The sequence below is a fragment of the Kryptolebias marmoratus genome, linkage group LG11, assembly GCF_001649575.2.
Source record: "Kryptolebias marmoratus isolate JLee-2015 linkage group LG11, ASM164957v2, whole genome shotgun sequence".
Taxonomy (NCBI): Eukaryota; Metazoa; Chordata; class Actinopteri; order Cyprinodontiformes; family Rivulidae; genus Kryptolebias; species Kryptolebias marmoratus.
The window spans coordinates 6,097,554-6,122,646 of NC_051440.1; the positions used below are offsets into that span (position 1 = coordinate 6,097,554).

The 25,093-nt window shown below is 42.7% G+C and overlaps 1 protein-coding gene across 11 annotated transcripts in view; it reads left to right on the forward strand.

Moving 5' to 3' along the window:
- The window catches only part of LOC108248321 (adaptor related protein complex 3 subunit beta 2), a 51,591-nt gene extending 26,923 nt beyond the window's left edge, over positions 1-24,668 (forward strand). For 2 of the 11 annotated variants that reach the window (XM_017437031.3, XM_025010794.2), the window contains exons 8-28: positions 974-1,177; positions 3,741-3,838; positions 6,502-6,556; positions 6,660-6,731; positions 6,812-6,874; positions 6,990-7,122; positions 8,568-8,677; positions 8,805-8,981; positions 9,176-9,362; positions 9,525-9,643; positions 11,675-11,734; positions 14,475-14,589; positions 16,093-16,252; positions 16,395-16,560; positions 16,634-16,709; positions 16,844-16,953; positions 17,065-17,293; positions 18,127-18,211; positions 18,904-19,001; positions 21,468-21,606; positions 23,594-24,668. In XM_017437031.3, coding sequence (XP_017292520.1) covers positions 974-1,177; positions 3,741-3,838; positions 6,502-6,556; positions 6,660-6,731; positions 6,812-6,874; positions 6,990-7,122; positions 8,568-8,677; positions 8,805-8,981; positions 9,176-9,362; positions 9,525-9,643; positions 11,675-11,734; positions 14,475-14,589; positions 16,093-16,252; positions 16,395-16,560; positions 16,634-16,709; positions 16,844-16,953; positions 17,065-17,293; positions 18,127-18,211; positions 18,904-19,001; positions 21,468-21,606; positions 23,594-23,744 — 2,607 coding nt within the window. In that variant the 3' untranslated portion in view covers positions 23,745-24,668. Of the gene's footprint in view, positions 1-973; positions 1,178-3,740; positions 3,839-6,501; positions 6,557-6,659; positions 6,732-6,811; positions 6,875-6,989; positions 7,123-8,567; positions 8,678-8,804; positions 8,982-9,175; positions 9,363-9,524; positions 9,656-11,674; positions 11,735-14,474; positions 14,590-16,092; positions 16,253-16,394; positions 16,561-16,633; positions 16,710-16,843; positions 16,954-17,064; positions 17,294-18,126; positions 18,212-18,903; positions 19,002-21,467; positions 21,607-23,557 lie in introns of all 11 variants that reach the window. The other 9 variants (XM_017437034.3, XM_025010796.2, XM_017437032.3 and 6 more) reach the window with 6 other exon arrangements.
- The last annotated feature ends 425 nt before the right edge of the window (positions 24,669-25,093 follow it).

Consider the following 25,093-nt stretch of genomic DNA (forward strand, 5'->3'; position numbering starts at 1 on the left):
ACTAACAACTGACAAGTTAATAAATCCCATTTTCACTTAGTATAAATAATGATATATATATCTATTTAGTGTAGTAAATGCTCATAAGAGTTTTAGAAATTAAAATATGGTTAGCCAAACATAAAGAAAAAGAGAAGCACTTAACATTGAAGCTTAAATAAAAGTTTTTTTGATAACTTTGTTTAAGAAACTATTAAATATTTACTATTAATATTTAAATAAATATTTGTAATTAAATTTAAAATGAAGAAGTCTCCTACAGGATTACAGTTTTTGAATAGGTTTATAATGTAATGTGTATAGATTTTGACTGCAAGTAAAACAAAAACATTTATAGTTAATTTTACTTTTTAGATTTTCTAACTGGGCAACTACTGCCATGTTTTCTATCTATCTATCTATCTATCTATCTATCTATCTATCTATCTATCTATCTATCTATCTATCTATCTATCTATCTATCTATCTATCTATCTATGGCCTATAAATGTATTTATATATGAACTCATTTGTGCTTAAACTATTATTCCATGTTACAACAATCCAAACAAACTAACAAATCAAGAAAAAAATACCAATATGGATTTAAATGACATATAGTGATTTCTGTGTAACAATCAATATGTAGGTGTATATATATATACCTAAAATACATATACCTATATAAGTACATAAAGTATCTATAGGTACATAAAGTTAAATAATATTATTTTGTTGAATCAAGCATAACTCTGCAGAAACACAATAAGGCTGTCAGATTTTGCAGCTTGTACCACGTTTTCCCAGCATCGTCATCACTGTGGTGTTTACCTCTGCATGTGGAAATAAACCGTGACGACGCTGCAGCGTGTCACGGGAAAAACATTTTTTTAATCTTCCGTTAGCTCGCAGGGATTAGTTAGACAGTGACAAGGCTCTTCCTGAGCAGTGGACTTTCTCTTTTAGGTAATTTCAATGATTAGTCTCTCTGCAGGAGTCCCTGCTTGAGGAGGGGAGCGGTGGGGACAAGACGTTTTACGGCTCGGATGAGGATGAGGACGAGGACGATGACGAGAAGGAGAAAGAGAAGAAGGCCGAGGCAGCTGCCATGGCCAAGAGGAAGCCGTACGTGATGGACCCGGACCACCGTCTGCTGCTGAGGAACACCAAGCCGCTCCTCCAGAGCCGCAACGCAGCTGTGAGACCCTTCGCTTCTCCACACGCTCTGTTAGCACTCTGGTGTTCTGCCTCACAGGCCGTTTGCTCTCCTTCACTCTCCGTTTGAACATTTCCAATGCCTACAAGAAAGTTATTTAATCACAGATAATCATTTGTCAATGACGTCATGCAGGTTTAGCAGTTTTAACAGTCAAACACAAATTGACAAGCTTTTTGAGAAGAGAAAAATCCACTTAGACCTTTTCCCCTCAACGTTTTAGCATCTAGTTTTGTCTCATTATTTGGTTTTACGACACACCATCACTGTGGTGATTCAGCCATCCTGCTCTGATGGCGGCGGCAGCCAGCTGTTTCATTAAAAAGGTTAAAGGTGAATAATTTCCCAGCTCTATATTACTGACAAACAGTAGCTGGTTGTTGTGGAGGATTAAACATTTACAAAGCATCAAATGTTCCTCAGAGAGCGTCGGCTTTTTAAAAAAGAACACCTGGCTGTGCCTGGACTTTGTTAGCTCCGATAATGCAGATTAAAATAGTCTGTGGGACAATGATGGATAGTTTGGAATAATTATAATAAACAAAACCCTTTCTTCTGAATAAATTAACTGACACGTTTAGCCTGAAAACAGAAGGAAAAAAAAACAAAACCGTATTTTGTCCCGTCATTTCATGCATATTTAACACTCTGGCTTTAAAAACACATTCCACATCTTCATTTGCATTTTAAAGAAAAAGTAAAGAGTTTTTGTGATTCTTTTGATTTTATTATGACAAACAGGTTAGGGAAGGTGCAAGCTGATTCGTCATGAGCATTTTGTTGCTAACTTTAGATGGTAAGAGAACAGGCTAATTTAATAATTCATCTGGTTTTAACTCTGAGCTACATTATCTAAGGTGTTGGCTAATGGCACAAGCATTTTGTTGCTAACTTTACCGTGCCATGAAAAAGTATTCATACTTGTAGCCATGGGCGTAAATCCCATGGGGCTGGGGGCTGGGGGGGGGGGGNNNGGGGGGGGGGGGTCGAGCCCACGAATTTTGGAAAAATAGAATTTGTCCCCCCAATAAATCATTTAGGAAGCTATACTTTTAAGCAAAATAACAAACAGAAAGCAAATTCACCATTTGTTTAGGCAAAATGATACATTTATGCCTTTTTAAAAAACTATGTCCACCCCTTCATCATTCTAAAGGTGGTACGGTCCATCAGCACATAGGAGTGGTTAAGATAGCATGGATTAATACCTTCCAGTAAGCCCGACTTCTACGGGCTTACTTTAATATTTGCACACAATGAATGACCAACAATCATTTCTCATATTTCAGCAGGTTAAATCTCATTTCAGCACTGAATCGTGTTTTTCTTCACAAGCTTTAGGAAAGCATGTAAATAACTGAGTCGATGTCCACAAGTGTACACACGTGTCCCAAAACAATCAAGATTCACTCAGGTCAGGATGAACTTTTCAAACAACAGTTACTGAAAGACGGCAGAAGGTCAGAGGTCACGAGACATGAGTGCTTCTTCATGCCACGTACCCCTTGAACTTGTCCACATATTTAACACTCTGGCTTTAAAAACACATTCCACATCTGCGGTGCGACAATAAAAAGCAGTAAAAAGCCTCTTTTGTTTTTTTCCAGCTCACCATGGCACCTTACTGCAGCCAGCTTTTTACTTCACTTTATAACCGAGACATTACAACACTCATAAGGCCCCTTTCACTCACCCTGCGCGGAGCTGAGTGACGTGCAGAGCGCAGCCTGCCGCCCCGGTTTTTATTTTTATGCTTCTTGGTGCGGCTCAGCCCCAACACCCCAACAGGCTGTCACGCTGTTCCCTACTGGGTCAAACGTGAGACAAACGTGGGGGCAGTACTTTTAGAAAAACCGCACCTGAAAGAGCGGAAAACCTCAGAACTTTGACGGCGTAATGAACGTTTACTCCTGTTTGCTTTTTTTCCCCTCGTTGTCAGTAAACGTAACGGTTTACCGACAACGCAGCATTCAAGCTGTGGCTGAAAAAGTTAGCTGCTTTCCAGTCAAGTCGCAAATCTTTAGGCACCTTAGCATTTGATCTGATTAGGATTCATGATTACACAACGATCCTCGAGGCATCTCGATGCATCTGAAACTACACTTCAAACAGAATCCTGCTTATAGATTCAATCGGGCCTTGAAGAGACAAACTATCTTGCCCTACGCTGCAGAATAAAACCGTTTTCGTTCAAACAAGATTATGGGAACTGAATGAACGAAAGAAAAGGAGTCAAAATGCTGAGTGCAGTGAGATTTCCTGGCAATGGCTGTCCATGCGTCCCACGTTAGAGCTGTCTTACCCATGGCTGTGATGATCATGGTCTGTGCTCCAAAGGGTGAAACATGACACACAAGGCCTGGTTGTCAAGGACTAAATGCAGGCGCAAATCCTTTGCAGCGCAAAGTTGCAATGGATTTTGTCATTTTGCTTTGCCTGTTCAGAGTCAAGAGGAAACGTTGACGGTTCCAGACTATCCTCCTGCAGCATTCACAACAAATACTGCTTTCTATTTAGATTTTTTTAAATTTTCTTCCCATTGCAGGTGGTGATGGCCGTGGCTCAGTTGTATTTCCACCTTGCCCCTAAAGCAGAGGTTGGTGTAATTGCCAAAGCCTTGGTTCGTCTCCTTCGGAGCCACAGGTGAGCCTTATCTGTAATTTCAAAGAAGTAATTCTTTAAATGAGTTAACATTTTTTAAATGTAATCAAGCTGATCATGACACAAAAAAGACATTATGAGTGGCTGTAAGAGACAAGAGAAAGCTTTAAGGGCGGTAAAATAAAACAGCAAAACTAGTAATGGTGTGACCACAGCAAAATGACAAGCGAGGGTAGTAAAATAAATCTCCGGAGCCTCCAAGCAGAGGAGCAAATTAAACAGGAGGCTCAGAGAAGCTGAAGTAAACACAAAAACATAAACCATAAGAAGTGATGACGGCACAGAGGTGGCCCTCTGGTTGTAAGTCCTGCAGACTGTCAAGCCTTTTATTGAACAAGTGGCTTTCGGTGTGCTGTAATGGACTCATCATTCAGCTGCAAGTAAACAACAGCAGCAGCTTTCTGGGTGGGATTTGTCAGGAAACCACCGAACGGAGCAAAACGTTTCACTGAACTCGTTCCGAGTGAGTCTGCTCCGCTCGCATAATAACGTAAGAGTCGGGTATTCGTCAGGAGCGTTGTGAAAATAATAATCTTCATTTGCATTTTAAAGAAAAAGTAAAGAGTTTTTGTGATTCTTTTGATTTTATTATGACAAACAGGTTAGGGAAGGTGCAAGCTGATTCGTCATGAGCATTTTGTTGCTAACTTTAGATGGTAAGAGAACAGGCTAATTTAATAATTCATCTGGTTTTAACTCTGAGCTACATTATCTAAGGTGTTGGCTAATGGCACAAGCATTTTGTTGCTAACTTTACCGTGCCATGAAAAAGTATTCATACTTGTAGCCATGGGCGTAAATCCCATGGGGCTGGGGGCTGGGGGGGGGGTCGAGCCCACGAATTTTGGAAAAATAGAATTTGTCCCCCCAATAAATCATTTAGGAAGCTATACTTTTAAGCAAAATAACAAACAGAAAGCAAATTCACCATTTGTTTAGGCAAAATGATACATTTATGCCTTTTTAAAAAACTATGTCCACCCCTTCATCATTCTAAAGGTGGTACGGTCCATCAGCACATAGGAGTGGTTAAGATAGCATGGATTAATACCTTCCAGTAAGCCCGACTTCTACGGGCTTACTTTAATATTTGCACACAATGAATGACCAACAATCATTTCTCATATTTCAGCAGGTTAAATCTCATTTCAGCACTGAATCGTGTTTTTCTTCACAAGCTTTAGGAAAGCATGTAAATAACTGAGTCGATGTCCACAAGTGTACACACGTGTCCCAAAACAATCAAGATTCACTCAGGTCAGGATGAACTTTTCAAACAACAGTTACTGAAAGACGGCAGAAGGTCAGAGGTCACGAGACATGAGTGCTTCTTCATGCCACGTACCCCTTGAACTTGTCCACATTTTGTCACGTTACAACCGCAAACTTCAGAGTATTTTACTGGGATTTTATATGCTAGACCACCACAAAGTAGCACATAATTGTGAAGCAGAAAGAAATATTATACATGGTTTTCAAAGTTTTTTTACAAAGAATAAATTGAAAAATGTAGCATTCATTTGTCCTGAATAAAACCCAGAACAACTAGTTGCCTTCAGAAGTGACCTAATTAGTGAACAGAGTCCACCTGAGGCCTCAGAGGTTTGTTACAGAGCACTAGTGACTAAACGGCATCATGAAGACCAAGGAACACACCAGACATTTTCCCCTACACATGTCAGCCATTGAAAATGTTTTTTTTTTATCATGAACTACTGGACGCATTTTCATGAAACTCTCAGAAAGTAATCACTTTGTCTACATCTACAACTGATCAACTTTTGGAGTCAGCCCGATTCAAGATGGCTGCCACAGCCAACCAATATTTAAAAATGCAAAAATGGCCTTAACTCTATCAGTTATACAGCTACTGATGTGGAGTAGCTGAGAGTCATTCTCAACACATCTCACAATATATCATGAAACTGCCCATCAAACGGCTACAGCTCTGTAGTTTTTCTACATAAGATATTTGTCTAAAAGTTTAAAAGGCAGCGGCCAATTATGCATTCCTTCGAGGAATGCTAGCCCCTTAATGTTCCCCTCTGTTTTCTTGCAGATTTGCATTGTTTTTGTGGCATTTGTGAGAGGTTTTGTTTTCTAAATTCAGCACTGTAGTTATGCGTACCCTGACAACGCAGTGGACATTGCTTCACTCATCAGATGATGGTCACCAGCTCGTGACTTTTGTCCAATGAGTGACAGATTCTTTGGACAGATGTGAAATGTAACAGACAGCTTCAGGGAGAGCAGGAGGGTCTCCTTTGAATCACAGCATAATAGTCCAACCTGCCTTATTCATCATCTATAAATAGATTTGCACTGACTCCTTCTTGTTTAAGTCTTTTAAGTTTCAGCTACGGGGTGATTTTGTATTTTAATGGGCGGTTGGCAACTCTATCAAAAACCCACTCATGTGCAATTTATTTTAGCTAGTAAACAGTAGCCCCATTAAAGATAAAGGCCACAAGCTAATGGAAAACCTTTACATAAAAGGAAAAATAAGAGTTTGTTTGTGAAATATGATGCATAATGTTTATTTAAACTTAGCTACAGAGCTGTAAAGAAATGTGGTTCAACCTCAGGGTGTCAATGAGAGACCTGCTTCATTTCATACCAAATAAAACCTTCTTCTCTTCCATCAGTGAAGTCCAGTTTGTCGTTCTCCAGAATGTGGCGACGATGACGATTAAGAGACGGGTGAGCTGAACTGGTCGGTCCTACCAGCTTTCAGGAATCGTGCGTCTCTCTCTCTCTCTCTAAGCGCTGACAGACCTGTGGGCTTTTCCTGTCTGTGTTTCAGGGCATGTTCGAACCGTACCTGAAGAGCTTCTACATCCGCTCCACAGACCCAACTCAGATCAAAGTCCTCAAGGTTGCTCTGTTAAATTAAACATTTTAGATTTTAATACAAGTTTGTGGAAATCTCATTTCTCTGTTGTCTTTCATTTTCAGCTGGAGGTTCTCACCAATCTGGCCAACGAGACAAACATTTCCACCATTCTCAGAGAATTTCAGGTACAGGGGAAAGTTTATTTTTGCAGACCTCTAAAGACGAAAACATGGACAGTAACCTTCCTTTTTGTGCTGGTAAACTGAGTCAACCCTTTTTTGTTTTCCTATTTCCTGGCAGACGTACATTAAAAGCATGGATAAAGACTTTGTGGCTGCAACAATCCAAGCTATTGGCCGCTGTGCAACGAACATCGGTGAAGTGAGGGACACGTGTTTGAACGGCCTGGTGCAGCTGCTGTCCAACAGAGATGGCAAGTTTCTTTTTCTGTGTGTGTGTGTGTGATACTGAAAACACTTCTTATGTAATGCATGTTTTGTACAAGGCATAGAGTGGATAGTTGTACAGTATGAAATTGTCAGGAAGGTGGGTGGAGGATTTGGACCCAAATGCAGGCAGACACAGGGAGCTCAAATGAAACTAATTTATTTGAAAGAACAAAAACAAGAAGCTGACATGGCAGCAAACACTAAACAACAAAAACTGACAGACTGTGGGGGACAAGAGAAGGACGGCACGAGGACATCTGGGCAGTGCATGTACGCAACAATGAACCAGTGAGGAACATTACAGATTTTAAAGGCAGATGATGATTTGGGAAGTGGACAAAGGTGACTGATTACAAACTTGGGGCAGGTGTAGATGGGCGTGGCAGGCAAAGCAATAAAGGGCTGAGGACAGGTGAATAATGACAGGGACACAAAGGCTCAGTCCCAATACTCGCACTCCACCCTACGCCACTCTAAAGTGTGAAGCGTGTACTCAGTCGAAGTGCACAGAAGGGTTTGTGTGCGCAGGTTACAAGCAGGCAGACACTGGAGAATTAAGACAGTACGGGTTACGTCATTGACTTGTGCCTCTGCGTCATAACTGTGACATCCAACATGGCGGACCAGTCGCTGTTTTGGTATTTTAAGAAGGTGCCAGTACGATTTTAAAAGTACAGTTTGAGTATTTTTGCTTTCCTAAGTCATTGCAGGAGATATTTGGCTGTTCCCATGTGTTTTGTTCTGACTTGCTGAATACAGATCAACGTTAGATAGTATTCACACCTGTACATTAGAGTGAAACAAGAATTATTTCAATACTTTACTTTTAAAAACAGCTTTTTTTGTGACAGATGCAGCTTGCTCTGTCACTACTACCATATTTCTGCTGTTTAATTCAAAACCCTTTCATTGTCAGTAAAGAGAATTAAAAAAAAATCAAAATGTCACATGCAGCAATGAATTGTGGGTAAATATTTCGCCGAAGTCTGCCTGGATGCGGGCTCAACCGAAGGCCGGATGTAGTACACAAAGGGGGTGGGGCTAAAGACCACTCTGGAGAATTGGGACACACTACGCACTCAAACCCTTCAGCATGAACGTTCATTAGAAGGACACGAGGGTGGAACGAGGGTGGGAGTACTTGGGACCGGGCCAAAGAGTACAGGGAGCAGACTATAAAATGGGGGAAAGGACAAAACACAGATCACAATAATCACAAATAAAGCTAAAAATAAGGAAAAAAAATTAAAATAAGACCCACAAGAACTTAATATTAACTAAGCACAGGATTACCCAGAAATAAAACAGAACTGCAGAAACATGAAACAACAATAACCCTAAATACAAAAAGAAACTCAAAGAAAACCCAAATCCTGACATGGTTCACTTTGTTTGTGCTTCGTTCAAATGAGTCATTTTTTTCCTACAGAGCTGGTGGTCGCTGAGTCGGTGGTGGTCATCAAGAAGCTGCTGCAGATGCAGCCGGAGAAGCACAGCGACATCATCAAACACATGGCCAAACTAACGGACAACATCCAGGTGAGCACAAGAGCTGCTCTCAGTGGCTCCTCTTGGACTCTGTCAGTGTCACTGCCCCAAAAGAAGTCCTTTTTTTTCTTTGTTACAAATAACAACAGAAGCTCGTGTCGTTGCGCGTTGTTCCCAGGTGCCGATGGCTCGGGCCAGTATCTTGTGGCTGATTGGAGAGTACTGCGAGCATGTGCCCAAGATCGCCCCGGACGTTCTCAGGAAGATGGCCAAGTCGTTCACCAATGAGGAGGACATTGTTAAATTACAGATCATCAATTTGGCTGCCAAGCTGTACCTCACCAACTCCAAACAGGTTACTGAGTTCATCTAACGCCAGACTTATCAAACGCACAGAGTGATGACAAAGACCCCGTTTGGGCTTGACGTTAACATGTGTCCTGGGAAACATAGGTGCAGTGAGGATCCATTCAGATCCAGTCGAATCAGCTCTCCAAGTATCCTCATAACCGCTTCTTTACATTCTCCATGTTCCTCTTCTTCTTGCAGACTAAACTTCTGACCCAGTATGTTCTCAACTTGGCCAAATACGACCAGAACTACGACATCCGTGACCGGGCGCGCTTCATCCGCCAGCTCATTGTGCCCACTGAGAAGAGTGGAGCCCTCAGCAAGTACGCTAAGAAACTGTTCCTCGCCCTTAAACCTGCACCGGTTCTCGAGTCTCCGTTCAAAGGTACAGGAGCCAGAGCTACAGACGAGCAGTGGTGCCTTGGGTTAAATGTTTCTGGGTTGTTGTTTTTTGTTTGAAATAGATTTTAATTTAATTACAAAACAATAAGACATCATGGTTAGTCTTCATCTCTATCCCTAAAAGTTCCTCTTGTGTTTTTCGCAGATCGAGACCACTTCCAGTTGGGTTCTCTGTCCCACCTGCTCAATGCCAAGGCTGGCGGCTACCAGGAGCTGCCCGACTGGCCTGAAGCCGCCCCCGACCCCTCCGTGCGCAACGTGGAGGTGAAGGAGTCTGTGCGTGCAGTGGGAACAGTAACATACAGAGACACGGGGGCCCTCTGGGTTTTCCGGGGGCCTCAAAAGATGGAGGGCAGCGAGGGTTGCTCCTCCCTCAGAGCAGTGCCTCAGAGGGGTTGGATAGAGTCACGCGAGCTTCACTTCCAATTTAATGCCAACTCCAATATAACACGGGCTCCTCTGTCACCGACCATCATTCATTCGCTCACCGCTTATTAACATGAACGGCTCATCAGCAACACGCATCCGGTTTGGTTTTCATCTCCAGCCAAATGGATGCTGCTGAACCGCTTCAGACTCCTCCTCCTCCTTCTTCGAGGAGATTCAAAAACCAAGCATGATGATGAAAACAGTCAGCCGCTGTGAGCTCCTCTCATCCTCTCCGCTGCACTTGCTTCTGATGGGCAGCAGCTCACTCGTCCCGTCCGCATCATTCCTCACATCTGCCTGAGCCAATAGCACATGAGATAAAGAGGAGGACGCAAAAACAACAACGTTACAAACAAAAACAACAACGTTACAAACACAATCTGGCCAACAGCTGCCATCTGCGATCATCACGACCGCATTTCCACCCTCAGTATTCCTAAATTTTCAAATAGAAACACATTTTTAAAGAGCTTGAGCCACTCATGTGGACTCCCTCCTCTTCCTCTCCATCCTGTCCGCCCCATGTGCCATCGGTGCAGCGGTGTGCTCTGACTAAAGACATGAAATCAAACCGCAGAGTCACAACTCCTAATTTGAGTTTCAGTGACCTCGAGGTTTGGTTTTTATTGTTGCACGTGTTCATTTCTGTTGTACTGGTGAAACCTTTGAAAAATCACATTTCATTTGTTTTGTTTTTTAACTTGTCGTTTGGTCAAGAGATGAGGCCTCAGATATCTCCAACCCGGCTGGTGAAATGATTCAGTTTGTTACAGCTCATTCTGCTAAATAAGTCGCTGAGTCATGCTATCCACTGCTTTAATGTAATTTACAGCAATTCATATTTTTAAAGTCACTTTTCTTTCAGGGGGTGGAGGCGCAGCCGTTAACGGGCGCTCTTTTGAAAACCCTTCCTGCTGGACTTAGACGTCAGTCCGATTGTTTTTTCTGACAGCATACATCATTACTGCAACTGCGTTTGCAGAAATGTCACCTGTCCCCCCCCCTCCGCCATTTCCACGTCTCCAGTTTTGGCCCGACATGGACTGAACTACGTCAGTCGTTGACATCAGCTGAAGGTCGTGCAGCGGAGAGCAGACAGCTCCCTGATCAGCACCTGCTCTTCTCTGCACCCAAATTATTACACCACCTCAAACTACGAACCGTGGCCTGAAATGTCCACTGAAATTCAGACATTCAAATAAACAAAATACTGACACATATTCAGTATTCATCGATGTTAGATTAGGAAGGATACAGCAAATAAATGATCAAGACATTAAATTATGCCTTTGATAAATTAATTTCTTTAACTGGTCATGAGACAGCAGTGCTACAACAAAAAAATACTTCAAAAAGTTTATAAATAGTTCATTATCACCTAGTAGTCAAAAAACAATAACAATATAATTAGCCAGAATGACAACTGGGTGCAGATCGCAATATTTCTTGCGATTTTATATTATTAATCAAGTAAAGTTTTAGTAAAAACCTGAATATATGAGTCTTTGAGTTGGACTCTTTGTTAAATACAAACATCCATCATTCTGCAAGTTGTAGCGTGTGCTGATACGTTTTCAAGGTTTTTTATCTATTGAGCACTAAAATGTGATCTTAATGAATCATAGCGAACAAAAAAAAACAAACAAACCCAATGACCCGTTTTCAGCTGAAGAAGTAAAACAACCAAAGCCACACACGAGGCCCCTAAAGTAGCGCTTCTCTCATCCTGACAGTGAGCGCTTCTTTACGTGCACTCCTGTTGGAGATGATAATGCTCTGTGTGTGTGTGTGTGGGGGGGGTTTATCTTCTGAATTGTCTTGACTCTGACCAGCTCCTCTCTCCCTCTGCACGGATCGCCTCCGCAGACAGAGGAGGTCATAAACACCGGAGAAGGGAGGATCGGCCTGCTGGGAGACTGGCGAGAGGTGTCAGCTGAGTTTGGGAGTGCAGTGGTGTTCAGTTTGACGGCTGCTCTTTGACTCTTTCTCATTTTAGTCTCTCTCTCTCTCTCTCTCTGTGTCTTTCCGATATGGTGGTGTTATTGACAGAATTCAGATTTAGCTTCTCAGACATACCTTCTCCCTCACCTCTGCGTGAAGCTATTTTTGTGTCCGAGAAACGGCTCGGAAATTTATAATGCAGTCGCACCTCAGGCTCCAATTTCTTTAAACCGGTATCACATGATCTTCATCAGAACCCTCAGGTACTTCTTCACACTTCCAGACTTTTCCTCAGTTGTTTTTTTTTTTTTTAAGTAGGCTTGAATGCAGCACTTCTGCTCAGTCTTTATCTTATCTCCAGTAAACAGCAGCAGTTATTGCATTTCGGAGACTCGGGGAGAAAATCTCATGGACGTTTCGAGTCAGCCACGACTCAAACGTCAACTCTCGTGCAGCAGTTCAAGGGCTTCATGACAACTTTTTTACACTTTGTGATTTTTACATCTGTGGGGACAGGGAAGAGTGTCCGCACAGGAACAAGGTCTGCAGTTTGTTGCAGAATGTTCAGTGTTGAACGTGGAACTTGTTAAACCCGACTGACCACGCTGGGCTGTGATCGGGATCGCAGCAGGTCGTGAAAAGAGCCAAGCACAGACGGGATTCCTGTAGCTGAACCTGGGCGGGTGGTCGGGGAGCAGGGGAGCGTCTTCAGGACGTGGAAAGGAGCAGGAATAAGCCTATTATGTGTCCCGATCACAGTCGTGTAGGTTGTGGTGAGCTTTGCAGGGTCATCGCTCAGTGTGAAGAGGGTCTAAGATGCTCAGAAGTGCTGCATGCAAACTGTGACTTAATGTTTATTTAATGCTAGCGCATTATTGTACTCTTACATTAAACGTGTGCCCCTTTTTTTCCCCACAAAAACTATATGTTCTTTAGTATCTAACCTAAATCTCAAAAAAGTATAAAACTTATTGTTTTAGGTTTAAATCTTGTGTCAGTGTAGAAATGCTGGGTTGTCATAAAGACTGAGATCCAAGGCTCTAATACAAAGTGAGTTAGAACTGAAAAAAAATCTGAATTATAGCCTTCTGTGGGTTGCAGTTGCAGCTCTGCTGACTCTCACTGAGGACATTTCATCAACTAAGAGAAAAGTTTACTCTTTACGTCTGAGACCTGACATTAGATTGGATTTGTGGGACGATTTAATTAGCAGATTGTGAACTTCGTGACGAGGTTATAAGAAGCTCCTGCGTCAGGCCCAAACTTTGCTCGCAGTCGGACCTCCGAGGACAGGGAGCTCTGTCTGAAGGTTTAATTATGTTCAGGTTTATCAAAACGGAGCAAAGTTTATGGAGGGATGATGAAGTCCATGTGATACAGCACAGTCAAACCCACCGACACACTGGAGTTTTCTCAGCCGACCCTCTGACTGACTGTCACAGTGATGCTCTCCTGTAACCTGAATGGAAATCTGTGACCCGACCCTTTTTTTTTTTTTGGCTGTGTCACAGATGTGTGATGTTGTGTGACGTGGTCTCACTCAGGCTTTCATTCCTGTGCCTCTTCGCCATCATTTCATTCACACCAGCTTCCGGCGTTTTGTTGCTGAAGGCGTTCGCAACAAAATGCATTCGGTCAATATTAACATCATGGTTATTAGTTTACTTTTATATTGTACATTATTTATCTATAGTTTTAGGATATAAAGTTATATTGGAGTGCTTGATTAGAGCTGTGAGCCAAGTACTGCAATAACTGAGTGTGCTGTGTTGAAATTTGGGGTTTAACTTTTGTCTCTATCTCGTCCAAACTGTTGTGGACCCTGAAAAACCTTCCTGTGTCTGTTTTGGACTTCTCTAAAAGCGTCTCTCCTTCCTTTCCTTTGTTTCCTCATCTGCATCCCACCCTTTTTCTTTTCTACGCCTGCCAGGTTTTTACGCTGCTCGAAAGAGTCACAACGTTAACGAGCGTGAGTCCGTTAGAGCCACACGTCCTTGAGCCTCAACCCACATAGCGGCTAAAGCCCTCCCCACCCCCCCTCGAGTGCTTTTTAACACCCCGCCTTATGTACCGTAGTTGCTGTTTTTTTTTATTTGTTGGTTTTTTTGTGCTTAGCTGAGCCAAAGCCACCTAAAACAACAGCACCCTCTTCCTCCATCGTAACCATTAAAGAAGTGATTCTTTTAGCAGGAGATGCGGCCCTCGGACGCGTCAACATGCATTAGCGACTGAGTGTGAGCTTGAAACGGGGTTGGGAGATGTCCACGCTCATTACCAAGTGGTTCCGGTTAATGAGTCCGGTCACAAACAGAGCCGATTTGCCTCCTGGGTAAAGTGTGGGAGGATAGTCAGTCCTCAAAGACATCACTTCTCTTAATGGATATGCTCCCTGTATAAAAAGAAAGCCATTTCCACAAATGGTCATGAAGGCAACACCTGGTGCTCGTGTTTTTCTGTGAACTCCATACAATCATTAGCTTCTGAATTTATTTTTGTTTTCCTCTCTCTCTCTCTCTCTCTCTCTCACTGGGAGATCTAAAAGCATACCCGCAGCAGCTGTGGATGGCTTCATTTGGCTGCATCACGCCCAGGCAGAGACATTCATGGCCACGCTACTGTGATCTGCCCACGATTATGCTGCTTGCTGAGAGGTTTTTTCCTCTCTCTCTCGCTCACGGAGGCAGAGCCGACGGCTGGTGGTTCTAACTGTGTCTCCTTTCATCAGGTGCCCGAATGGACCAAATGCAGCAGCCGTGAGAAGAGGAAGGAGAAGAAAGTGGAGAAGCCGTTCTACTCTGACTCAGAGGGGGAATCTGGGCCGACGGAGTCTGCCGACAGCGGTAACCCGGGGCTGAGGCATCAGTGTGGCTTTAGTTTATTCTTTTTACTTTTCAAAACTAAAGTCCACAACAGCTGTGACCGTCACGATGGGAAAGAGGAAAGATGAGGATTGTAAAAATACACCAAAAAGACCTCATTTTAGTTTATTTTTTGGTATTTATGAGACAAAAAACAAAACTTGACAGTTATTTTAACAGCTGTACTGCTAAATCAATCACCTCATCACTTTAGTGCCATCTACTTAAATTATATTTCTTTATTCAGTCTTTGTACTTCAGTATATTGCCTAAAGAAAAAGACTAATCTGTGAGGCCCCATCTAAACTACTAACTTTTGATCAGGTTTCATTTTCTTTATTTATGATTTAATGTATTTTTATATCAGTTTGTTGTGAGAACGTCCACCTTATTGACTTATTAAAATAAATAGAAAGAACATATTCAGGTTGCCTGAAGATTCTGACAAAACATTTGTAGCTCTTGGTTTTTTATAGACGTGGCGAAATGAGCCAAGTGAAAATATCGAGGTTTGCGTAAACAATATAAATAAATGAAACCAAAAAGGTGTCAGATTTTTTACAGAGGTGAACGTTGGTTAAAACAATATGGACTAAAACGAATGAAACAGAAATTTATACGTGATCATTTGTGAATACAGACATCATTACATCCAGAATAAACTCGAGTAAAAAAAGTTTATGAACCTGGGTTTAAACCTGATTGGCTTGTACAAAAATAATTGCAATATCTGTTTTGGTTCGATGATTTTCATCGGAGCAGCTTCAACTCTTTAAAGCAGCAAATCAGGCCCAAACCATGATACCACCACCTCTGTGTTTTACACATGGGATAAGGCTGCCGTGCTGTCTTTTTAAATAGGGAAAATTTCCTAAATTACCCCAAGCTTTTCTTATATCTGTCCAGAAGAAATAATTTTCCCTACTTTTCGGGTTTGTTCGCGTAAGCTGTTGTAAGTTCAGACGGGCGGCAGCAGCAGTGTTTTGGCTTTCTCTCCTTTCTCCTCGCGCGACGCTGCAGACGTCTCCAGGCGGTGGTCTTATAGTCAGTAAAGTGACCTGCATGATGTGAGAGAGGACTTTAGCTGCTTCCAGGTCTGTGTTGGTCCTTTTATAATCCACTCATCAAAAACAGGCCCTGCTCTTGGATTAATATTCAGACGTTTCCTTTTTCTTGGGAGGGTTACAGTAGTTTTAATCTCTGCTAGAATCTGTGACTTTAAATGTAAAGTTTACTCAGTTACAACAATGTAAATATAGTCAGCATTTGTCTCTGACTTGTAGGACACGGGACACATAGAGTCTGTCTTTAGTTTGGTTCAAGCGAGCCTCAGGTTGGTTGATCCTTATTTTGTGCTCCATTAAATGACTCTCTTTGCAATCAGAAGTAGCTGTGATCATCAGTGGAGCTGCTGAAGAAGAAACGCTGTCTGATTTCTACTTTCCTGGGTCTAAGCATTGGGAGTAACGATCTTTCCCTTCCCAGAGTCGGACTCTGCCACCGCCTCGGACAGCAGGAGCGGTAGCGAGGAGAGCGGGTCGGGTTCGGAGAGCGAGAGTGAGGAGGACTCTGAGTCTGAGGAAGAGGAGGAGGAGAAGAAAAGCAAGAAGAAAGAACTGAAGAAGCCAGTGCAGGAAAGCGAAAGGTGCTGAACTCACTTTTGCAGTTTTCCGAGGCGCTCTCTCTGTTTTAAGGTGTTTTGTTTGAGCCTTACACGAGTCTAACCGTCTTATTCACAGTATAACAAACTAAGTGGTAATTAAACTCTTGCTTTCCCTTCTTTTCAGTGAACAGAGCAGCGAAGAAGAAGACAGAAAGCCCGAGAAAAAGAGTAAACAACAGAAGAGCGACTCGGAGTCCGAATCTGACGAAGATGAGGAGAGCGAGTCCGAGAGCAGCCCGTCCGAGTCTGAAGACTCGGAATCTGAAGCAGAAGTCAAAAAGAAAAAGAAGGTACGCGTTTAACACTGCACACTTTACCCGATTCATAAAAAAGAAGACCTTCATTTACCCACTGTTCCTCCAGGTAGCTGAATCGAAACCTCCGTCCAAACCCGTCAAGAAAGAGAAGAAAGAAATGTCTCTGCTCGACCTGGACGACTGTGAGTTTTTCTGTCCCTGCTGCTTTTTGCTTCAAAGAAGGCAGCACAATAACTACACAGGCCTACTTTGAAAACTTCTTTCTACAGTAAAGTTTAAGGTGTTTGTGTTCAGTTTGCCGGCCTCTCTCTTCCAGTTGAACCTGCTCCCTCGCCTCAGGTCACCCCCGTCAACACCTTACTGTCCAACAGCCTTGTGACGGACCTGGAGGGACTGTCCCTGTCCGACTCTGTCCTCTCACCAGCTGTAAGCACTCCGCACGTTTTGCTCCCACCTTCCCCCCTCTCTAGTCATGAAACGATGTAAAAAAAAAGGAAAAAAAAAAGCAGATGACGGAATCAGGAGATCTGTTCGCAGACCATCGCTCCCTCCAGTGCACTGAAGAACTACGAGCTGCTGCACCGCATCACGGGCGAGGGACTGACGGTGGAGTACTGCTTCAGCCGGCAGCCGTTCAGCCCCGACGCCAACATGGTGGCCGTGCAGCTGCAGTTCACCAACAACTCCTCGTCCGACACCAAGAGCCTGCACATGGAGGACGTGAAGCTGCAGTCGGGGATGAGGGTCAAAGAGTTCCCAGAGATCGGTGAGCTCGTCGTAGTACCGAGTATACGCAGAATAAACTGTTTTCTGTTATTAACAATGTAGAAGTTTACAACCCTGTTGGTGGCGCTCTGAATGAGCCACTGTTCATTAGAGCTGCAGTGATGACTCCTATATGAAATCAGAATGAAAACATGAGGAATCATCCTCTGTGGATCTGTGTTAGCCGTCTCACGAGAACAGCGCTACCATTTCCAGCTGAGAGAAAGGTGACAGATGGGAACAACTCCATCAAATTTTACATGTAAAGATCTGAAAGTGGCTCAGCATTTTAGTCACATTGTCTACTGCAGAGATTCCCAATCCTGGTCCTCGAGGAACACTATCCTGAATGTTTTAGTTGTTTCTCTGCTTTAACACCTGATTTGAATAACTGAGTGATTAACAAGCTTCTGCAGACATCGAATACCTACTGAAGAGCAGGGAAACAATGAAAACATGCAGGATCTTGTTGGAAACCACTGGTTTACTGTGTACTGAACGTTACAAGCACATTGTGCCTTGAAGCTTAGCGGCAGAGGATGCTGTAGGTCAGGGGTGTCCAATCCTGGTCCTCGAGGGCCACTATCCTGCATGTTTTACTTGTTTCCCTGCTTCAACACACCTGATTCAGTGGTTAAATCACCTCTTCATGTTCTGCAGAAGCCTGTTAATCACCCATTGATTCAAATCAGATGTGTTGGAGCAGAGAAACAAGCAAAACATGCAGGATAGTGGCCCTTGGCGACCAGGGTTGCCCACTCCTGCTGTAGGTCAGAGCAGCTGTTCGTGTGTGTTTTTGTCCCCACTTCAGTCTGACTTTCCTTGTGTTGACAGAGCTGCTGCCAGCTGGTGAGACGGCCTCGGCAGTGATGGGCATTGATTTCTGTGACTCGACACAAGCAGCAAACTTCCAGCTGTGGTAAGATGAAGTCTGGCTTTTATAATCCATATCCCTGAGCACTACATGTGACTGTTACACACTGTTGTAAAGCGAATAATGTGCGCACTCGTGGCTGAGAATCGTCATTTATTGACATTGAGATCATAAGATGTGTGAAAACTGGGACTAAGATTCGAGTCCAGAGAAGAGTGAGTGAGGCCTTCAAATTAAGTCCATTAGTTTCTGTGTATTTCATTCCAGAGATCCACGTTATATTTGTTTTATATGAAATTAAAATAAGTTAGTAAAACAAAATCTAGTAGAAGCGAAGAGAGAGCGCAAACCCCTGCCAAGACCACAGCATGATTAAAAAACAGTGTGGTCTGGATCACCAGCAAAATATCCACTCTGTTTTGTAACAACCCCAACATTTCCTGAAAATTTCATGAAAATCTGTTCATAATTTTTGGAATAATTTTGTGTAAAAACAGACAGACGCTACTGAAAACACAACCTCCTTGGCGGAGGTATAAATCTCCCAAGTGAAAGTGAAAAGTAAACACAGGAATTACTTGTGTTTTGTAATTAATTCTAATTTTTTTCCTACTGTCCCAACTAAGTCAGAATCTGTGTCTGCATTAATTAAAAAAAAAACATTCAGTGAGTTTTAAATCAAAGGTCTGAAGCGCTCCTTTTTTTCCTGAAAACAATAAAAATCTGTTGTATTGCAGCACTCACACCAAGAAATTCTTCGTGTCGATCCAGCCGCCTGTGGGAGAGCTGATGAGGACCGTCTTCCTCACAGAGAACGAGTTCAAAAAGGAGCAAGGTGGGAGCCGCTTTCAGATGCAGTAAATCATCCTAATGTCTTGACGATGAACTCGTAAACCGTGAAAGATGGAGGGATTTTAAAACTTTGGCAACAGCAGCAAATACAGTGGATTAATTTCTCTTTAGATATTTGTTTCCAATGAAAAATTAAATGTTGGGTTTTCCTTTTGGAGGTGAGATTTTTTTGTTTTGTTTTGTTTTTTGGTGGTTTTAAAAACAAGTACAGAGATAAGGAGCTTGATAATTAAAATTGCACCTTTATTGGTTGTTCCTCCCTTTTCATTCGGCCCCTCATAGAGCAGCTTTTACAGAGTTTAGGTAAGTTGACGCCCATAGATTTGTTGTTCCCAGCTGTGTGCGCACCCCTGCTTAGTTTCTCCCAGACCCCCTACCCCCCTCGTCCCTCCCTCAGCCTCCTCCTGCCTTAGTGACCAACCTTTACCTGCATCTCCGACTCACCTGCTGCCCCGCGTGACGCCCGCTGATCTCAGTTCAGCCCTCGGAGCACCTCGGGAATGAGAAACACAACAACATCTGGCTCACAGCAGTTCTCTGGGCTGTTTGTTGCACAGCGCAGCAGATTTAATGAGCGCTGATTTTTGGATTGGCAGGTTAAGAGAGATCTCAAAATCCTGGTAAACTACATGTTATGTTTTTTTTTAAAGATATATTTATTCTGTTTTATCAATTATATAGAACAGGCAACTGCAACAAACAAAGAAAACTTAGCCCATAAACACATTTGGGAGTCACAGTCAATTGTTAACTGCATGTATGTTTAAAAAAAAAAAGCACTTTGAGCATCGTACATTTTGAAACTTTATACATTAATAGTACTATAATACTAAAGCTCTTGTAAAGATTGTGGAAATATGAATTCCAAGACATGACCAAAAAGATTCCCATGTTTCAACAAAAACATCTTCTTTATGTTGCAGTTGGCACGTCAGATAATCAAGAGTACATGTAAAGTTTCATTTAGGAGTAATGATTCTATTTTGATATGTAGCCGTGACTATGGCTGCGAGAACGCAAATTTACCACAGGGAAAAAAAAAAAAAAAAAGAAAAGAAAACGAGGATTTTTTACTCACTGGGAATTAAAACAGCTTCAGTTCTGACTCAAAAACCTGAACATGAAGGATGTAAAGCTGCAGTTTGGGGGGGGACTTTTTCTACTTCAATCTGATCATAGAAGCCAGGTAAATCCAGGAACTGAACTTCCCTGATTGGCTGTTGCTGGAGAACAAAAGTAGCACTTTTATTCATTTGAAACCAGGATCAAAATTCAAAGCTCATCTAATAGTTGTGTTATTATGCATCGCATAGCATTATGTTGGACTATAGAGCACACATGTTTAAAGTGTCACCATGTTTTGCACAGTGGACACTAGCATAACTGTCACTCCAGCTTGTTTAAGTAGATTCATTATGTTTTTCTCTGTTTTTGTTTTATATTTACAGGGAACTGAAATGGCTTTTATGACCCACAGAGAGTCACTGGGAAATTAAACAGTAAAAAGGTTTTTCTCAAGGCTACAAACTCTAAAGGGTGCACAGTATGAGCATAAGGGTGAACATTTACCACCAGATGAAATCAGTGCAGCGATCAGATCCAGTGTTTGCTGAAGGTGAAAAAAACAAAACAAATCCGATTTCCTCAAACTGTCTCTAACTCTTAAAGCATTGCACGCTGTGTGCCAACAGTCCACATGATAAATATCTGTATGTGTAACCAGGCTTCCTGTAGCTTTGAATAGAATATTTATCAGGTAAAACTGGTCACTTTCCTGCTTTCCCATCCCATTCATCATTTTGCTGCCACTGAATTTGGAGTCAGCTGGTGTAGAGTTGCTGGATTATTTTATAAAACGTCACTACCTAAACCAGCCGTTTGGATAATCCAGAAACGGATGTCTTCTGATTGTTTGCTCTGTCAAACCATACTCAGCTGGCTGATTTCTCTCAGCTCTGTTTAAGGACAAAAACTAATTCAAACCTAATTGTTGCACCAGACGTTTCACCTGGACATCAGGACATCAGATCCTCTCGTCACGTACTGGACAGTGTCCTGTTACACCACAGAGTCATAGTGCTGGAAAAGGTTTTGGGTTTTGGTCCAAAGTTGCTTTTTTTTACTTTGGAATTGGATCAGTCATGTATAAATTAGCATCTTAATTCACTCCTACACTGTGTTCAACGAGAGGCATCAATGTACTCCAGTTTATGTAGCATTTTCTTCCTCTGATTATGTTAAATATTGCAGAATGTGTCCAACGCTGTGAGAAATGTTTGTGGAAATGTACAAAAATCACTGTGCCAGCACACATAGTGAATATCCAACCTATGTGTAAGACGGTGTTTTTGTTTACACATTCAGTAGGTGTGTTGAAGCCTGCACATGAGCGGCTCTGCTCTTTTAAAGCCAGGACTGACTGACCCACACTGGGCCTGTTCTCCTCCAGGTCAGCTGATGGGGATGAACGAGATCACGGAGAAACTAACCCTGGACGCCCGGTGTCGGAACGAACACGCCATTGTCCAGAGAGTGACCGCCGCCGCCAACCTCAGCAGGGTCCCCTGTGGGTCGGACAAGGAGTGCAGGTGAGAGGAGGGCGCGGCAGTAACGTCCTCAAGCTTCTCTTAAATGTCAGGTTTGAGCTGCTTTTAAAGAAAACGGCTGGTAACGTTTCACATACATTCACTCGGTTACAAATATTATATTCATTGACCAAAAATACTATAAATGATGCAGTGCAGTGTAAACAAACACGTGGCTCTGGAGAGGTTTTTGTTTTTTTTCAAGGCGCCTTTTTAAGCTGTGAAATACGAGGTTGTAGAGATTATTTGGTTGCAGTGTATAAATTCACCTCTAGATGCCATAAATCTTTGAACCTTTACATCAGTGGTTCTCAAACCTTTCGTAACGAGCAGCACCTCAGTAAATATTAAGAGCTCTGGGCACCACCTTTATGAAAGATATTTAAAAATATCTAACATTTGACCCAACAGCACCTCGTCCTCTGCAGGCTTGGCTCTTCTTTTGCCACTCAGCTAAATGTAAATAAAACCTGAGGTAACTTTAATCAAATTTCCTCACCTTTAGGCTTCTCTGGTTCCCCGTCGTCCACTCCAGGTTCCCCTGGGTTCCTCACAGAACGTCTATTTCCAGGCGTTTCCGTTTAGTCCAAAGTTTGCATTTTGGGTTGAACCGCTCGTTTTTCTGCTTATCTCCTCCTTATAGCTTCAACTCATCTTATCACGGCTAATTAGTTGATTTAACTTGTAAAATAGTCGATGCCAAGTTTTCACCTGAGAACCACCAGAGCACACGTGTTAAACTCGAGGCCTGCGGGCCTGATCCGGCCCTTGTCAACATTTTATCTGGCCCTGAAGACAACATTTAAGTTTTATTAGATCTGGCCCTCCAGCTTGTGGCAGTCCGAGCCCCCATAGATTCTCCTTTTGCTTAAAAAAATTGACAGCTACTTTGAAGTTTTAATTTCTCATTAATCTTTATTTTGATGTGGAAAAAGCAACACAGAGCATCAAACTGGATCAATCAAACTCTCCTCGATAAACTTGCAGCCAAGAAAAGATGTCGGGTGTCTGACTTGAGTTAATGTGCGTCAGAGTAACAGCGAGTCTGCTTTAATTTATGTCGTCTTTTTCTGTATTTTCTTCTTGTTTTACAGTTAAATGTAAGCAGCTGTATGATTGGATTTTTTTTTAGCTGTTCTAATGGATTTTGATCAAATCTATTACCAAGAAAACTCATTTAAAAACTGATTATAGAGAGAAATGACTGCTAATGATGTTTTCTTTCAGTTGGATCTGTTTTTCTTTCTTCATCAAAGCGTGTTTGCTCTAAATTCTACGTCATTTGTCGCTAAGAAAAGGTCATTGTTATTTCTGTACGAATAATTTTTAAGGTTTATTTACGTATTTTTCCTATAAATATTGATCGAGATTGGCTCGTGGCTGGGACCAGGTTTTGAATTTTGTCACTCCTGCTCTAGAGCGATGTATTTGTACCACAGTTTGAGAACCGTGGTTCTAGATGACTGGGAAGGAAAAAAAAAAAATCCAGCCAACAATAAACCGTAAAAATCTTGGAGCGTCGAGTTTTGGGCCGCTTTGGTTCAGTTAGTTAGACTGTGTTGGTTTCCTTAAGCTAAGAAAGTGTTTAACCAAATGAATAATTTATTAACTCTTCTAAATGTCCACTCTGTGACGCCACTAATTACCAATAAATTATTTGTCCCTTCTGCTCAGAGCTGTAATGTGTCCACTGTAGCAGCTCACAGACTGGAATCACTTTTAAACTTTATTTCCTGCATGTCTCCATATTTGTTTAGTTAAACTTGAATTTTGAGCCAAACAAAGTGCAGTTTTTTCAATCGGAGTAATCAGAGTAAAGACTCATCAGCTTAGATTAAATGTTTAACCTTCTTTTATTGTGTTCATTTCTCTAATATTGGATCCGAACTGACGGCGTGTTCCTCTTATTCTGTGGCTTCTACTTCACTTCTGATCTTTGCTGCTTTGACCTCAGCCCTCCTGTTCGTCCTCCTGATCATCCTGTCCACAGGTTCGCCGGCAGGACGGTGACCAGCAGCAGCCTGGTGCTGGTCACCGTGGCGACGCGGGAGGAAGGCGCCGCTCAGCTGACGGTCAACTGTGAGAAGATGGTGATCGGCACCATGCTGGTCAAAGACATCCTCCTGGCTCTGACGCAGTAACGTGAAACGGCAAAAGCCTACGTGACGCCACCTCCCTCGTGTTGTCCACAGATCATCACGCTCACATCTCTGCTCTCCGGCAAGAGAACATCCAGAGTGTTGAAAAAGCCCCGAACGTTTTAAAAAAAACCTGAGCACCACACCATAACCCGACGACCGTCAGGCGTCTAACTTTCTACTTCCTTACCCAGAAACACCTAATCTGTAGCACATCCTCCTTCAGAAGCTGACCGAGTTTTTATTTTCTGTATCTCCAAATGGAACGAATCAGTGAGAGAAATTACCATTTGGGGTTGAATGGGCATTTTGGGCATTGGTTTTAAATCACAGTTTTAGCGGTCTTCGTCAGTGGATGCGGTGGTTCGGTTGTTGTGAACCGAGGTTAAATTCAAAGTAATGTCTGCGTCTTTGGCGTCACAGATCAGACTTAAGGTGCTTTCAGACCTCGGAGAACCAGTTTATGGTCTTTTATAACCACTAATCCATTTAGTTCTTCACACTGCCGGTGCTGTGGGTGTTTTCGGTCCTTATAAGTGAGTTTTTGGGCTCTTATTGAGCTCCAGCTTCAGTGGAGGTGGTCTCTTGGCTCAGTGGGGGAAACTCGAGGGACACGCGGGGTTGGGATCGGTCCATACGTAGACGGATTCACTGGCAGAGCAAGTTGAATGCTCCTCAATCCCTCGAAATAAAGTAGAAGTTATCTAATTGTCGCTGGTGGGTGGCCGGCACAGTGGTGGGTGGTTAGAGCTGTCGCCTTCCAGAAAGAAGGTTGTAGGATCACTTCCCAACATGAGGCCTCTTTAGGTGGAGTTTACATGTTCTCCCTGTGCTCACCTGGGTTTACTCCAGTTTCCTCCCACAGGCCTAAAAACCTGCACGTCAGGTTAATTGGTAACTCTAAAATTGTCCCTAGGTGTGAGTGGTTGGGTGTCTCTGTGATGGACTGGAGACCTGTCCAGGGTGTCCCCCACCTCTCGCACAGTGACTGCTGGAGACAGGCACCAGCTTCCCACGATCCGGAAAGGAGAAGCAGGTAAAGAGGATGTATAGATGGTGGGTGATAATGTAGTTGACTGTCTGTTAGCAAAATATCATGAACCACCAGCAGATTTTCATGAAACTCTCAGAAAGTAATCATTGGTTCCACAACGGCTACACTAATCGACCTCAGCTCAGCCATTTTTACAGATACTGAGCTCAATATCTATAACAAAGTGTTAAAACGTCGTGTGCGATCTTTAAACCTTTGGCGTTTAAGCGACGCGACCCTTCGGACCGTCGGCCGAGTGTTTGAAAATGGCTCCACAGCGAAACGAAGAGTCAGAGTCTTTACAGGAACTGTTCGGTCT